Source organism: Neltuma alba, unplaced genomic scaffold (genome assembly GCF_004799145.2).
Source record: "Neltuma alba isolate B1F8T4 unplaced genomic scaffold, ASM479914v2 tig00010927_pilon, whole genome shotgun sequence".
NCBI lineage: Eukaryota > Viridiplantae > Streptophyta > Magnoliopsida > Fabales > Fabaceae > Neltuma > Neltuma alba.
The window spans coordinates 557390-573566 of NW_021635703.1; the positions used below are offsets into that span (position 1 = coordinate 557390).

Consider the following 16177-nt stretch of genomic DNA (forward strand, 5'->3'; position numbering starts at 1 on the left):
ATATCATCTTCCTTTAGTTTTTCTCCCACCTCTCTCTTTGTTATCTCTACTTTTAAAATAATAATATTATTATAATATATAAATAATTTTAATTTATATATAATAAATACTATTATATTATTATAATTAGACGGCAAAGGATAAAAAATTATAAAATATTTTAATAAAAATCTATAAAAGTAATATATACATATTAATTTCTAATTATTTATATATATAATTAATATTATAATAATATTGTTTAATATGTTAAATTTTAACTATTGGATGTTAATCCAATAATAAAAATAATAGAGAGGAAGTGGGGAGGGATTTTCCTCTCCCTGTCGCATCCTGGGAGTTGGTTTCACCGAAAGGATCAGACTAATGACCACCCATGACTTTTGTGTACCACCAGTGTCACAAAAGGTTTTTGCAAGGAAAAACCATCTAACTTTTGCCCATGGAAATTGATCCTCTTTTTGAGTGACCATCACAGAGGGAGGCTGTTGTATGCGAGAACAACAATTAGCTCTTAGGGATTTAAAAACAAATAAAAAATCTCCCTGCCACAATTTCTTTCATATAAAGTACTACCTTCAATCTTAATTATAAGACCTAATTGACTAATTTGAAGAGATTAAAAAAGAAGTTAAATTAGTTATTTACAATAAATAGGAATTGTCTTTTCTAAAATATCTTTACTAATAAATTATATTGGCTAAAACTATAATTATTAGAAGGACTACTTTGAAAAAATACATAAATATGAGAGACAAGTGGATTGGGGTATTATATTTAAAATTAAAATAAAAGTCAACAAAGTCTTATATTAAAGACCGGACCCAATATCAGACCCTCTATTTAATTGACAGGGAATTAATAATACGTAATTGAGAAGCTCACGTCACCTGTGGTCTTACCTTCGGCAGTCTTACATGTGTTCTAACAAGATGCCGCTACTGTTGAAGCCCAGCTTCAGTTCTTTATAACATCCATCTTCCTAAAAGAATTCCTTCTATATATGTTCTAGCTTGATTGAATTAATTGAATTAACGTTGACAAAAGTACTAATTTTTATGAAACCTGACAATTCAAAACTATTGCAAACTGAGGTTTGAGATAAAAGTTAATTAATTCATGTACTGTGATTCATGATTAAATAAATTTTATGAAAAATAAAATTTGTTTAGATGATAGATGAAAAGTCAGTTCCAGAAACTTCAAATTTTAGAAAGAGTCGAAAGCTAACTCAGAAATTTTCAAAAACCACTTTAACTAATTTCTTTAGCAAAAAATCAATTGTTTTTAAAGCCATGTCAAACCTGATTTATTTGAATTTAATTTAAGTAAGTGCTTTTTATATTTAATACTGATACCATTGATCCATTAGTTGCTGGCTATAAATTATAAAACAAAAATATGCACTCTTATAGTCCTATTTATTAGTCATTATTTTCAAAGATTTTTCTAAAATATTTTTGTTAATTAAATGTATTAGCTAAAACTATCATTATTATAAGGACTATATTAAAACAAAAAAGATAAATAGGAAAGACAAGGTGAACTGAGATCTTATATTTCAAACCAAAATAAAAGTCTAACAAATTTTTATAGTAGTATTAAATATAGCAGAGGTAGTATTAAACAGCGGATGTAGTCCATTACAACAAGAGAATTAATCAAGGGATCATTATACTGTTAGAATCTGGATCCTCTTGTAGCTGCAACAGAAGTTCAAGCTGCACTTCAACGTCTCCCATATCAGGCCTGTCATTGGGATCTTCATTCAGACAACTCTCTGTAATGTCCATGTACAATTTCCAGCACCCTCTTCCTATTTCTCCCACCAAACTCTCATCAATAATTCCCTCAGCTCTTCCTGTTCCTGCCAAGTCACGTACTTTCTGAACAACGCTCATCGTAAATTGGAAAAAATCTGCAGTGTTCTCAACTTGACGCCACTCGTGATTACTGATTTGGGATAAAGTCTTTCCGCAAACTAGTTCTAACAAAACTACTCCAAATGAATATACGTCACTTTTATACGTGACATTGGTGGCGCGTAAGCATTCAGGAGCCGTGTATACCCAGGGACCTTCAATGGATTCCAACTTTATGGGCTTCGCATCCCTTGCTGAGAACTTCGGTCCTTTTAAAGAGAGCCCGAAATATCCGAGCTTGGGAACCCAATTCTCGCCCAGAAGAATGGCAGCCGATGTTATATGGCGATGAATGACGGTGCGTTTGGTTCCTGAGTGAAGGTAGTGTAACCCCCGCGCCACTCCGATACTAATTTCTAGCCTCTTCTTCCATGGCCTTATTGGCGAACTGCTGTCTATTCCGTGGATCTGCTGATAGAGTGATCGGTTGGGGGCGTAGTCATAGACCACAATCATTTCATTTCGATCATCGCAAAACCCAACAAGAGACAACAGATTCGGGTGTCGTAGCTGGCACATAAATATGATTTCGTTCTTGTACAGTGAGATCCCCGTATGATTCTGGTTGTCGGAGCCGCTTCACTGCGATATCCTTGAGTTGGCCGTCGATGGAGATGCAACCCCTGTACGCCACACCGTAGGGCCCTTCACCGATAAAACGGCTGCCGTCAAAGTCGTCGGTGGATTCTCGAAGTTGCGCGAGAGAAAAGCGATGGCATAGATCTTCTACTGTTGTGGAAGGTTGTTTTTCTCTAGGTGAGCCAGAGCCTCCGAAGCACTGGTAAAGGATTCCCATTCCCTGTATCGTCGCCCCGCAGCTGAGTTTGAGGCAATCAATAGACGCTAGACATTGAGTTTGTAGGTGCTGGAGAACAGGTCCACCAGCGCATTGCTTGATCCGCGTTTCGTTGACTTCAGCGTCATTTTCATAATCATGGATAGAGATCCTGTAATTAGTTGACAGAGAATTAGTAATTAAGCTCATATCACATGTGTGGTCTTGGCTCCGGCCGTCTTACCTACGTTCTTACGAGATGCCGCCATTATTGAAGCCCAGCTTCAGTTCCTTGTTGACAAGGAAAATCCATCTTCCCAAAGTGAAATCCTTCCATGTTTTAGCAAGGTAAAATTGAGGAAATTTTAGAGAGTTTTTATTGGTGAAACATGAACCACAATGTATTGTACAGGGGAACAATGAGCAGGAATAATTGTTTGATAAAGGCTATAAGCAGGACTAATTGTCCTATCACACTATGCTTGGCAGGATCGGAGAAGGGTGGAAGACTATAAAAAAATTGATAGAGTAATTTTTTATTCTAATTATATAATAATATATTTAAATAATCAAATTAACAAATTTTTATACTCTAAAAAATGAAAATTTATTTTTTAGGCTATACCTGTTTTCAGCTTTAAAATATATTTAATAAATAATATATTTATTGAAAAACAATTAATTTTATAATATTATAATTTTTTATTTAAATAATTTTTTATTTTGATTATTTTTTATTATAATATACTTTTAAATTAAATAATTTATATTTTTTTATTTTTCACTTAAGATAATATATTTATTATTTGAAATAAATATTATAATAATATATTTTATAGGTAGTAGTTGAATATAGAATAAAACATACGTGGATGATAGTCTAAAAATTTAGCTTCTATCCAAAAACTCCAAATTTGGTAGAGCTAAAATGAAGGTACAGGAGGAAGGGGAAAGGACATTTTAACTTCTCTCTTTTCTAAAATTTTTAACCAAATGAGAGAAGGGACTCATTTTCCCTCTCCTCCTCCACCCCTCTCTCCAACCAAACAAGCCCTTAGACAATATAATCCTTACAAGGGATGACATAGAAGAAATGGAGAGGATAAAAGTTGCTTTGGTAGAAGAATTTGAGGTTATAGCTACGGAAATTGCAAGAGCAAGATTAGGCCTATTGAAACCAAGGAAATTAGACTCGGCCTAGTAAAACCAAGTGAAACACCTATTAGGACCAAGAAGAGCAAGATGAGCAAGAGTGGCGGCAACGCTATTGGCAAAACAAGGCGATAGTTGGTATTAAAAAATAAGCAACTGTTTTTATTTTTATTTTGTCAATTTCGGTGAAAGAAATATGGCTTCTAAATTGTCATTTTTTAAAATAAAGGAATTCTCTTTCCAAACGGGAGAGAATAACTTCAGGCACAAGAATAACTTGTTTTTTTTTTAATATCTATATATATATACACACACACATATATAGTCATGTACATGAAGGCAATGTATAGAGTTGGTTTCATTTCAACAAACAATTATAAAAACCCAACAAGGAACTCCACCTAGAAAAGCATCACCTATGAAAATTCTGTACAGAGTTTACTGTCTCAGAGGAACCACCTCTGTATAACTAGCATCACAATCTTCACCAGGCCCATTTCTCTCAGCCTCTTGTGACAACCAGACAATAAAGCAGATAAAAGTTGAGTGATGAGGAAGTTTTTGGCAGTTAAAAATCATGTTAAACTGAATGAGAGTGTAACACTTGATCAACCAGGAAAGATGTCATCTTTGATGTCTTCCGCCGGGAGTGCCATAATATTACACAAACACACTTGCTCTGCCTCGGTTCACTTCTTGCTTCCTTCTCTGTTTTAGACGAGAAAAGTCAAGAACATTAATCATCGAATAAAAACTAGAACAAAACATACTCAAAATAATGGAGAACTGAAACAATCTTGTGTCTCTTACGCAAGTAGGTGATTTAGATTTGTTAGAAATATATAGGAGAGTCAATTTGAGCAGCTCAGTGTCCTCCCAAAAGTGAACGTTAAGTGATGTGCAGAATTAGAATTAGAAATGTTTCTGTCACAAGTGAAATAGAACAATATACAGTTCAATAACACAGACAACATTAGTAGTAACTTTCTAATGTGACTGCAAAGAGAAACCAGACCTTTGTCCCCAGCAGGGGGTTGAACGACCACATGCGTTGCTGTAACTCCACCAGGGATATCACATAACGGACTCTGGCACTGCCTGTTTTCCAGTATTTTTCTGGGACTAATTAAATTCACACCTTTTACAGTCCTTGGACCACTCTCCTTGTCTTCAAAACAAAAACAGATTTATGGTGGGCTAATTTGATCCCAAATGTAAGATCATATTCATCATTTTGTTCTCAATCTAGTAATTAAGAGACACAAGCAAGTACTTTCTAGCCTCAGAGTAAGCACGGAAGATTCAAACAAGAAGAGAAATTAAATCACAAGGATGTATTGTTAGAATCTGCTTCCTCTTGTAGTTGCAACACACGTTCAAGTTGAATTTCAACTTCTCCCATATGTGGCCTCTCATTGGGATCTTCACTCAAGCAACTCTCTGTAATGTCCATGTACAATTTCCAGCACTCTCCTCCTATTTCTCCCACCAAACACTCATCCATAATTCCCTCAGCATTTCCTGTTCCTCCCAAATTACGTACTTCCTTAACGACACTGAATGTAAATGGAATAACACTTGCAGCTTCAGTATGACGCCCCTTATGCTGACTAATTTGGGATAAAGTCTTTCCGCAGATGAGTTCTAACAAAATGACCCCAAAAGAATAGACATCGCATTTATACGTGACATTAGGAGCACTAAAGCACTCAGGAGCTATGTATCCCCAAGGGCCTTCAACGGATTCCAACCGTATGGGTTTCATATCCTTTGCTGAAAACTTTGGTCCTCTTAAACAAAGCCCGAAATGTGCCAGTTTGGGAAGCCAATTCTCATCCAAAAGAATGGAAGCCGGTCTGATATCGCGATGAAGGATGGTGCGTTTGGTTCCTGAGTGAAGGTAGTGCAACCCACGCGCCACTCCTATACTGATTTCTAGCCTTTTCCTCCATGGTCGTATTGGCGACTTGCTCCTTGTTTCGTGAAGTTGATTATAGAGTGATCCGTTTGGGGCGCAGTCGTGGACCAGAATCATTTCATTTTTATCATCGCAATATCCAACAAACGACACCAGATTCGGGTGGTGTAGCTGGCATATAAATATGATATCGGTCTTGTACCGTGAGAACCCGTTTAAGGAAATCGCTGCTTCTCGTCGGAGTCGCTTCACTGCAATATCTCTCAGTTGGCCATCGACGGAGACGCAAACCCTGTACACCACACTTCTGGGCCCTTCACCCATAATCCGGCTTTCGTCAAAGTCGTTGGTCAATTTCCGAAGTTGGGAAAGAGAAAAGCGATGACATAGATGTTCGATTGTTGTGGAAGGTTGTTTACGAGAAGTGGAACCACAGCCTCCAAAGCAATTGTGAAGGATTCCCATTTCCAGTTAACGTCGGCTCGCAGCTGCGTTTGAAGCAATCAAGACTTGGATTTTCTAACGCTTCACAATGGGCACGCCACGGCCTTTTTCATCTATCAAATCAAATTCGTCAACACCCTGGAACTTGGATTTTCACGCACACCTTCCACATACCCAATCTGGAGATTGATCCCTGAATCTCCCTGAGGTAAAGAGGTGGCATGATGCCGCATCGACCATCAGTTGACGAACAGTACTTCGACTAGAATACATTCTAATTCTATGCAAGGGTGAAGACCATCAATTACATGTCCCCCTTTTTTTTATTTTTGTTTGTTTGTTGGGCAATGTCCTAATGGGTCAACTTAAGCGGTGGCGTGATGATAATTCGGGATTTGGATCATCTTCCTGTGATTAATTAACAGAAAATTACTAATTAAGAAGGTCACATCACGCCTGCGGTTTTCACTCAGGCCGGCTCACAAGTTTCTTATGGGATGCCACCACTGTTGAAGCCAGCTCTATAGCTCTTGTTAGCATCAATCTCCCCAAAATAAAATCCTCCAATGCTTCAGTAATCAATATCCCTGCTAAAATCAAAATCAAAATCAAAATCATCTAATACTGATATCATTAATTCATTATTTATCAGCTATAAACGAAAATATATAGCTATTACTATCTATACATTAAAAAAAGTTAAATATTTCCATCTCATGGAAGGAGAACATTTCTGGGCCTTAAAAAGAAAAATCATGATCAGTTCAAATGCATTTGAACATTTAAATCAATTTCTAGGTATTTTCTCATTACCAAAAAAGTTACTCATTTGGTCCCAAAAATAAACAGCAAAAAAATACTACTTCTCATTCTAAATACAAGAGCCAACTGAAAATTTAATTTGATCCTAAATATAAGATCCAAATTTACTTTGTTGATCATATTTATTCATTTTTCTTCAAAGTAGTCTCCATGGGGATTACAATTTACAAATGTTAAATGATTTCTTTCTTCTTCTTCTTCTTTTTTGGTAATCACTGAGGCAAACGTTAAATGATTTCTATTCTAATGTCCATGATTAAAAAAGGTATTTCAGAAAAATTGTACTCATGTATTATAAATAACTAACTTAACCAATTTTTTAATATTCAGAAATTAATTATTTAGCTTTTAGATTAAAGATCTGAGGTAGTATATCTCAAACACAAAGGATAAAATATTCTCCTTAATTGAGTAACAATTGAAAAGGCACAAAAGAGCAAGAACCATGGAAATCCTCCGCAGACTGATCTTGCCATCCAAGAATGCTACAAGGCCACTGCGCACTGATAGAACACATAACAATATGGTCAGTACGTATAGTTAAATGAAAAGTTCATCAGCATGTGTTGCAGAAAGACTACTGATTTAACAGTTAAGAGGACACGTATGTACCTATTCATCAGATACTTTTGGCTGATGGATCTTCAAGAATCATGGAAACTGGTACTTACACCAGACATGACCAAGTTTGAGTAACCACGAGTAATTTGAAATGTTAGACAATGTGTAGTTTGATTGCCAGTCACCAACCGAACATAACCTATATATTTAACTTGCTTGTGCCTAATAGTTGCATCTAAAATGGAATTCAAACATCATGAATAATTCTGCTGAATGCAAAGACCTTGAAAACCATGTGTCAAGACCATCGGTATTTCATCATCATTTCTAGTGAGTAATATGCACTCTTCACAGTAAAACTGCCATCAATTGTTGCATTCCAAGTTAAAATATCATTCCCTACTGCAGCCATAGGACTAAATTAACAAGAAAGGCATCTGCAAGCACAATTGTGGCTTGTTAAAATATCATCTAGATATGCTGTTATTGACTATTGCATATGTGACTTTCCAGAACATGTGGTTCTGGCACATACTATATACCAGCAATTTGCAATGGATAATGGTGACGGTTAAGCCTGGTTCTTGCCTTCTTGGTAAGTAGAGTGAGGTCTGATGCCTGATGCTAAAGCGCTGTCTCTGTGAAGGAATTAAAAAGTTCTTTCAGCAGATTTTTGCCTCTAGCATATTGCAGAAGTAAAACAAGCCAGCTAAGATAAAATTTGCTTGCATTTGGTTCCCAAAAAAAAAACAAAAAAGTTAAAAAAAAAAAAACACTTGTAATTACGTGAATGGTGAAAGATAAATGTTTTTTGAACATTTTGGTACCATATCAAGAACAAGAAATTATATTTCTTATTCACAAACACCAATCCAACTAGACGCAAGAAATCACGAGAAGGAAGACAATGGCAATGATATGGAAACGGATTATGAGAGGTTAAATCTAAAGAATCCAACAATTAAGAGACACAAACAAGGATTTTCTAGTGGAAGAGTAAGCGTGAAAGATTCAAACAAGCAAAGAAATTAAATCAAGAAAGCATGAAAAGCATGGTTGGTACCTGCTTCCTCTTGTAGTTGCAACAGACGTTCAAGTTGGACTTCAACGTCTCCCATATCAGGCCTCTCATCGGGATCTTCACTCAAGCAACTCTCTGTAATGTCCATATACAATTTCCAACACTCTGCTGCTATTTCTCCCATCAAACTCTGATCAATAATTCCTCCAGCATTTCCTCTTTCTTCCCAATTACGGACTTCCTTAACCACACTCGTTGTAAATGGAATGACACTTGCAGTCTTGTCAACATGACGCCCCTTATGCTGAACAATCTGGAATAAAGTCTTTCCGCAAATGAGTTCTAACAAAACTACTCCAAAAGAATAGACGTCACTTTTATACGTGACATTAGTGCCACTAATGCACTCAGGAGCTATGTATCCCACAGGGCCTTCAATGGATTCCAACTGTATGGGTTTCACATCCTTTTCTGAAAACTTTGGTCCTTTTATAGAGAACCCGAAAAAATTGAGTTTGGGAATCCAATGCTCGCCCAGAAGAATGGCAAACGGTGTAATATCGCGGTGAATGATGGTGCGTTTGGTTCCTGAATGAAGGTAGTGTAATCCACGCGCCACTCCTATACTGATTTCTAGCCTTTTCTTCCATGGTCGTATTGCTGGCTTAGCCTCTGTTTCGTAAAGTTGCTGATAGAGTGATCCGTTTGGGGCGTAGTCATAGACCACGATCATTTCATTTTGATCATCGCAAAATCCAACCAGAGACACGAGATTCGGATGGTGAAGCTGACATCTAAATATGATATCGTTCTTATACAGTAAGAGCCCGTATGAGGAATTCGCCGCTTCTCGCCGAAGCCTTTTCACTACAAGATCTTTCATTTGGCCATTGACGGAGATGCGAGCCCTATACCCCACACCAAAGGGCCCTTCACCTATAATCCGGCTGTCGTCAAAGTTGTCGGTGGATTTTCGAAGTTGGGAAAGAGAAAAGCGATGGCACAGATATTCTATTGTTGTGGGAGGATGTTTTCCGAGAAGTGGAAGCAGGGCCTCCAAAGCACTTGTGAAGGATTCCCATTCCCAGTAGCTGCGTTTGAGGCAGTTTACGGACTGCACTCAAGACTTGGGATTTTCTAACGCTCCTTTGTCGGCAGCCTCAGCGAACCAACTCCAACACAAGGATTATAAATTTAGTCAAATGAATTTCTTCGAGTGACTATGAAGGTTGGCCAAAAAATTTGATCCTTCAACCTCCGGGTAAAGAGAGTCGCATGAGGCCACACGGACCATTAGTTGAAAAACATTATAATGTGCTACCTACGGTCCTAATTCCATACAAGGTTGAAGACCATCAATTTTATGTCCGAATTGGTAACCTCAGACTCGCGTGAGGATAATTTTAGGGTTTAAGGGATTCAATTTGAATGATCAAACCATTAATATTTTGACAATTTAATTTGATTGATTTACTCAAATTGATCTCAAGTGTTGAATGGAAATTGGGCCATTCAACACTTCGTTTGATTAATTTCCTCAAATTAATCACAATTTTGGGCATCATATTTAAACTTCATGTTCTTCTAATAATATAGGGTTAAAACTGAATGTAATGAACGAAAAGACTTTCACACACACCGCACTTTGGCAGGTGGCTGTCCCCTCCTTTCTTTCGTATATAATACTTGGAAACAGTAAGATGAACTTCTGCGAGTGATGATGTGAGATAACTAAAAGACTCCTAGACAATTGTAAAATCCTAACCATGTAATCTGTAAGACTTTAATGAATGCATTTCCCAACCAGGATATACCAAGTTCTGTTACTAATCTTCATGGTAGAGACTTCATTCATTTTCCAAAACAAATAGCACTAGTTTCATGACGGAGGCATTTCATAACTGCTGCTGAACAAATTACTCTTGACAGGTAGGAAGTAGCATGATTTTATTGATGTTATTTGTAATAGGGAAAATTAATCTCGCAGTTCTCATAATTTCCTCTGGTTTTGAATTAGGTTCTGAATTTTATTTTTTTTCCTTTTTAGAAGATGCTTTAATTTTATATTGTTAAATACGCAAGTCCTTCCGTCACACATTCTGTTCAAGTAAAAATATTTGCTCTGATTAAGCATCCAGCTCCACCCATCATCAACCACCATTATCACCAGAGCGATCCGTTGGTGCCTACACCCACTCCCTCACTTCCTCACTTTCATTCCCAGAACATCTTCAATTCACTCTCCTCATCACACCACCGACCTCACCACTTTATCAACGCTTAGTTTTTCATGAGAATGCAATAGTGGTGCATCTAAGACTTGCAGACAAGAAGTCCATGAGCGAGATAGAAAAAAGCAGCTCAGAGTTGCAGAATAGAGGGTGTGGATTTGGGCTTTGGTTCCCTACAACATTCCTCTCTCTTCAATCAGCCAACCTCATTTATTCCTTGGTTTTTAGACTCATCTTCTCGATGGCGTCTGGGAGGAGAGTGAACTAAAGATACCTCGGGAAGTGTGCTACCGAATGTTTCAGCTGCCAGCTGAAATCTACCTTCATGATTTTATCCAATGCTGATATTGCTGCTGCGGTCAAACAACGCCAGCATTTCATGTGGAGAAGTTCGGATTTTACTAACAAACAATTTTTGTATGAATCATGAATTGAAGATCATTAGTTGTTAATGTGAACTATGTAATATTTTGTGCATCGTGTATGTGGATACCTCTGTACCTGCATGACAGAATTGTTCCGTATCGCATATGAGTTCTAACAAAATAGTTCCAAAATTACTTTGAGAGCCTTCTTTTGATTACTACATGAAGGTAATGTAATAATTGCGCTATGAGAGCGTTGGTGAGTTGCTATCCCTTCTAACAAGTTCATTGTATAGCCTTCTATGAATGTTATTCCAAGAAATCACATTTCCAGAATGCACACTATACAAACCCAAAGAGATAACAGATGAAGAATCATCCAGAATTATGTATATTACGCACGAGAGCATCAGTGCTTCATCAGTGAATTAGTCTGCTAAAGGTAATCACACCTTGAAAACCAAGCGTGAAGACCATCCGTGCTTCATCAGCATTTTGAACAACTACTATCTATTGTCTTTTCCATCAGTGTACCAAGTTTTCCCACCATGGCTTTCTGCTTACGCATCAATCCTTATGCTGGGAAGCCAGTCATTATAAACCTGTCATTAACACAAATCAGAAAATGCATTGACAACATAAACACAGAGAGATACATCAGATCGCACAGTAACCTTAAGCATATATTAAGCAGTTGTACTTACAACATGACAGGTCCGAATATACTTTCAGGTTGCATTAGATAGGCTACATCACAACAAAAGCGATTTGAGGGGGAAAAAGATACTGTAATCCGTACCTGAACTTATGTACACATTTTTTATGATTAATGATAGATAATCTATGTTCTTTTTTTATCGGACGACAACCTAAAGAAGGGAGCATCTTTATATGACCTGTAAATAGAATTGTACTAATTGAGAGTAGAAAAGGTTTATACTATATGCAGTGAGAGCTGTGAATGTCAAGTTATGACAACTTATCAAGCTATTTGCTTTTTGTTTGGACCGATTTACCAGCAGTTCTTCCATGAAGTATGTTTAAACATCATGCCAGTGTGAAGTGATGTTTGTGTGACGACCAGGTTAATTATTTTGAAAACCTTCTTTTGAATAGGATTTCGTTTTTGAAGAGATCTACATCTTATGGTTGATTCTTCAAGTTGGGAAAGAGAGAAGCATTGGCAAAGCTCTTCCAGTTGAGTTGGTCGTAAAGAAAAGATCATATTTATTATTTTGTTCTCAATGTAGTAATTGAGAGACACAAACGATCAAGCACGAAAGATTCAAACAAGAAGAGAAATTAAAACAAGAAAGCATGAAAATCATGGTTGGTATCTGCTTCCTCTTGCAGTTGCAGCACACGTTCAAGTTGAACTTCAACTTCTCCCATGTCTGGCCTCTCATTGGGATCTTCACTCAAGCAACTCTCCGTAATGTCCATATACAATTTCCAACACTCTCCTCCTATTTCTCCCACCAAACTCTCATCCATAATTCCCCCAGCTTTTACTGTTTCCGCCAAATTACGTACTTCCCGAGGATAATGAAGTTCTTGCCGCTTGCTCATTTGGTAGAAAGTCTCTCCACAATTGAGCTGTAACAAAACCACACCAAAAGAATAGACGTCACTTTTATGCGTGACCTTATTGTCGCGCAAGCACTCAGGAGCTTTGTATCCTAAAGTGCCTTCAACGGATTCCAACTCTATGGGTTTCACATCCTTTTCTGAAAACTTTGGCCCTTTTAAACAGAGCCCGAAAAAGTTGAGCTTGGGAACCCAATTCTCGTCCAAAAGAATGGCAGTCGGTGCAATATTGCGATGAATGATGGTGTATTTGGCTCCCGAGTGAAGGTAGTGTACTCCACGAGCCACTCCTACACTAATTTCTAGCCTTCTCTTCCAGGAGAGTGTTGCTGACTTGCTCTCTAGTCCGCAAAGTTACTGATAGAGTGACCCGTTTAGGGCGTGCTCATAGACTATAATCATTTCATTTTTATCATTGCAGAATCCAACAAGAGACGCCAGATTCGGGTGCCGTCGCTGGCACCTAAATAAGATATCGTTCTTACGCACTGAGTACACGTATGGCCGCGAGCTGGGTCCTTTTCAGAGCCGATCCATTCTAATATCTTTCAGCTGGCCGTTGATGGAGATGCAACCCCTGTATATGTCATGACGGGCCCCTTTGCGGATAATCCGGCTTTCGTCAAAGTCATCGGTCGATTTTCGAAGTTGGGCAAGACAAAAGCGATGGCTTAGATCTTCTATTGTTGTGGACGGTTGTTTGGTAGAAGTTGAAGCAGAGCCTCCAAAGCACTTGAGAAGGATTCCATTGTTCCCAGTAGCTGCGTTTGAGGCAATCAAGACTTGGATTGGAAAGGGAAGTGTTAGAGAAGGTGCAATACTCAGGCTCTGCCTCTGTGTATTGGTTGATCCATCCTTTGAATTACGTGTTTTGTTTTGTAGATCCCACCCACAGGGGAACACAGTGGACTCTAACGTCATCCTTTTTAATAGTTATCCGATCCTTAATATAAAACCTATTTAACTAATTTAATTAGATTAAAAAAGTTATATAAGTTAGTTAATTAGAAGAAAAGTGACATATTTTTCCTAAAACACCATAATCATCTTTCTTAGTAGTCCCTCTCCCTCTTTTATTTGATTATGATTGAAAGAGTATACATAGAGGTAATTTAGAGAAAATTGATAAATATGAGAAATGAGTCTTATATTTAGGATCAAAACTAATTTAAGAATTGAGTCCTATATTAAGGACCGGAAGAGTACTTGTTATCTAATTTTATTCTTATTTAATTTTTATTCACAGGATAAGAATGAGAAAGAAATGAGAATGATATGTAAATACAGGGAAAAATTTAATGAGGATAAATTGAAAATTTTTTATCAATTTAATGTATTTCTTAATATACAAGAATACATTAGAAGTGACTTATATTAATCAGATTGCTTATTAACTTCACATTTTCTATGGATTTATACCGCTAATGTGCAATAGAGGGTTCTATTTTGGATGTACTCATACTTCTCTGGTCCTTAATATAATACCTATTTAACTAATTTGATTAGATTAAGGAAATTAGGTAAGTTCGTTAATTATAAAAAAAGTGACATATTTTTTCTAAAACACCGTAATCATCTTTCTTAATAACCCCCTCTCCCTCTTCTACTTAATTATGGTTGAGGGAGTATCCATATGGGTAATTTAAAGAAAATTGATAAATACGAGAAATAGGTCTTATATTTAAAACCAAAACCAACTTAAGAATTAGGTCCTATATTAAGAACCAGAAGAGTATATAATTAGGATTCCGTTTTGGAAGGCACGAGGGGAAAGAGGAAAGCCTTGGCAAATCTCTTCTATAATGGGTTGACTTGGTCTCATGTGTAAGATCATATATGTTATTATTCTGATCTTATTTATAAGATCTCGTTTATAAATTATAAATAAAATCTTATAATTAAGAACGGAGGTAGTATTTTGTTCCCAATCTACCCCTTTGGATATGTGGTAAGGAGAAGAATCAGTAGGCAAGACCATTATATTCATATAGCCGGCTGAGGTTCTTGTTTTCAAGGACACTGTTTCTTCCTTTTGATTTAATATTTATGCGCTTTGCAGACTTTACTCACTAACGTTAATTTTGCGTCTTCTATGTTTAATTATTTAATTAATTAAATTAAGGAACTCACATCACGTGCACGTCCGTCTTAGCCCACGTCAGAAGGCAATCACTCGCAATTGCAGAGAGGTTTTCCGTGTATATAATGTGTTTAATGGCATCAAATGAGTTAAAATAGTACCTTTAATTGAATAATTCGTCTATCAAATCAAATTAGTCAACACCCTGGAACCTGGATTTTCACTCACACCTTCCACATGCCCAATCAGGAGATTGATCCCTGAATCTCCCTGAGGTAAAGAGGTGGCATGTAAGGGTGTGCATGGACCAGACTGGACCAGGTTTGTTATCAACCCGAAGTCTGGTCCAATAAAGATCTCGGGCTGAAAAAGACAGCCCGAGGTCTGGTCCAGTCCAGTACCAACCCGAGGTCGGGTTGGACTGGACTTGGTCCTCTGGACTGCCTGGACCAATCCAAGCAGTCTAGGACCTAAATTTAATTTTTTTTAAATTTTTTTTCTTCAATAGGAGACAAGATTGTAACTTACTATATAAAATTTTGTACATATTTTAATCCAAAGTTCATCAAATTTAATCATTCTCTTTCAATTTCCCAATAATGTCATGTTTTATTAATTAATCCTCATTAATATAGATCTTATATTGTAGAAAATATATACGCATGCTCATTACTTAGGAAGTTAATAAATAAATCTTGATTATTTGAATAGACAAAAAATTTATATAGAAAAATTAAACCAAATTAAAATTATATAAATAATAATTTAAAAAAAATAGGGCTAGACTGGACTGGATTAACTAGTCTGAGGGGCCAATCCTTAGTCCAGTCCAACCCGATGAGACCAGTCCAGTCTAGTCTGGTCCAGTCTTGTTTCGGGCTAATTTTTTCTGGACTGGACTGGACCGAATTTGCTCGAGTTGGACCGGACCACCGGGTTTTTGCACAGTCCTAGTGGCATGACGCGGCATGGACCATTAGTTGAAGAACTGTTCTTTGACGAGAATCCATTCTAATTCTATGCAAGGTTTGTTTTTTGGCTGAAATTCTATGCAAGGTTGAAGACCATCAATTCCATGTCCCTTTTTTTTTTTTTTCTTTGGCGGCAATGTCCTAATGGGTCAATTAAAAGCCGCGGTGGCATGGTGATAATTCGCGATTTAATTAATTAACAGAAAATTACAAATTAAGGATCTATTTGATTGGAGGGTTGTTGAGGGAAGAGGAGAAGAGGAGAGGGGATGAAATAAGTGTGTTTGGTTGGAAAAAATAGAGGGGAGGGGAGGGAAGAAATTTGTCT

At 37.0% G+C, this 16177-nt stretch overlaps 3 protein-coding genes across 4 annotated transcripts; all 3 read right to left on the reverse strand.

The window, feature by feature from the left end:
- Positions 1-1661: 1661 nt before the first annotated feature.
- Positions 1662-2378, reverse strand: LOC114760014 (receptor-like protein kinase ANXUR1). The gene has a single exon (XM_028949258.1). It carries the CDS (start codon positions 2376-2378, stop codon positions 1662-1664), a length of 717 nt encoding a protein of 238 aa, XP_028805091.1.
- A 1751-nt stretch (positions 2379-4129) lies between these two features.
- On the reverse strand, positions 4130-6536 carry LOC114760026 (receptor-like protein kinase ANXUR2). Of its 2 annotated transcripts, XM_028949271.1 has the most exons (3): positions 4865-6536; positions 4660-4773; positions 4130-4557 (listed from the first exon to the last, which is right to left on the reverse strand). In XM_028949271.1, exon 1 carries the CDS (start codon positions 6230-6232, stop codon positions 5174-5176), a length of 1059 nt encoding a protein of 352 aa, XP_028805104.1. In that variant the 5' UTR covers positions 6233-6536; the 3' UTR covers positions 4130-4557; positions 4660-4773; positions 4865-5173. The 2 variants fall into 2 exon arrangements, with proteins under 2 accessions (XP_028805104.1, XP_028805105.1); XM_028949272.1 differs by lacking the exon at positions 4660-4773.
- Positions 6537-7542: 1006 nt separating this feature from the next.
- LOC114760015 (receptor-like protein kinase ANXUR1) lies at positions 7543-12780 on the reverse strand. The gene is made up of 4 exons (XM_028949259.1): positions 12574-12780; positions 11776-11813; positions 8658-9706; positions 7543-8232 (listed from the first exon to the last, which is right to left on the reverse strand). Exons 1-4 carry the CDS (start codon positions 12778-12780, stop codon positions 8219-8221), a joined length of 1308 nt encoding a protein of 435 aa, XP_028805092.1. The 3' UTR covers positions 7543-8218.
- Positions 12781-16177: the final 3397 nt, after the last annotated feature.

Coding starts and splice junctions, on each gene's coding strand:
- LOC114760014 (XM_028949258.1), bottom strand. CDS start 2,378: ATGATTGTGGTCTATGACTACGCCCCCAACCGATCACTCTATCAGCAG.
- LOC114760026 (XM_028949272.1), bottom strand. CDS start 6,232: ATGGGAATCCTTCACAATTGCTTTGGAGGCTGTGGTTCCACTTCTCGT.
- LOC114760015 (XM_028949259.1), bottom strand. CDS start 12,780: ATGAGCAAGCGGCAAGAACTTCATTATCCTCGGGAAGTACGTAATTTG. Junction 11,814..12,573: donor TTGAAGTTCAACTTGAACGT/GTGCTGCAACTG, acceptor TGTTAATGACAG/GTTTATAATGACTGGCTTCC. Junction 9,707..11,775: donor CCCAGCATAAGGATTGATGC/GTAAGCAGAAAG, acceptor CCTCAAACGCAG/CTACTGGGAATGGGAATCCT.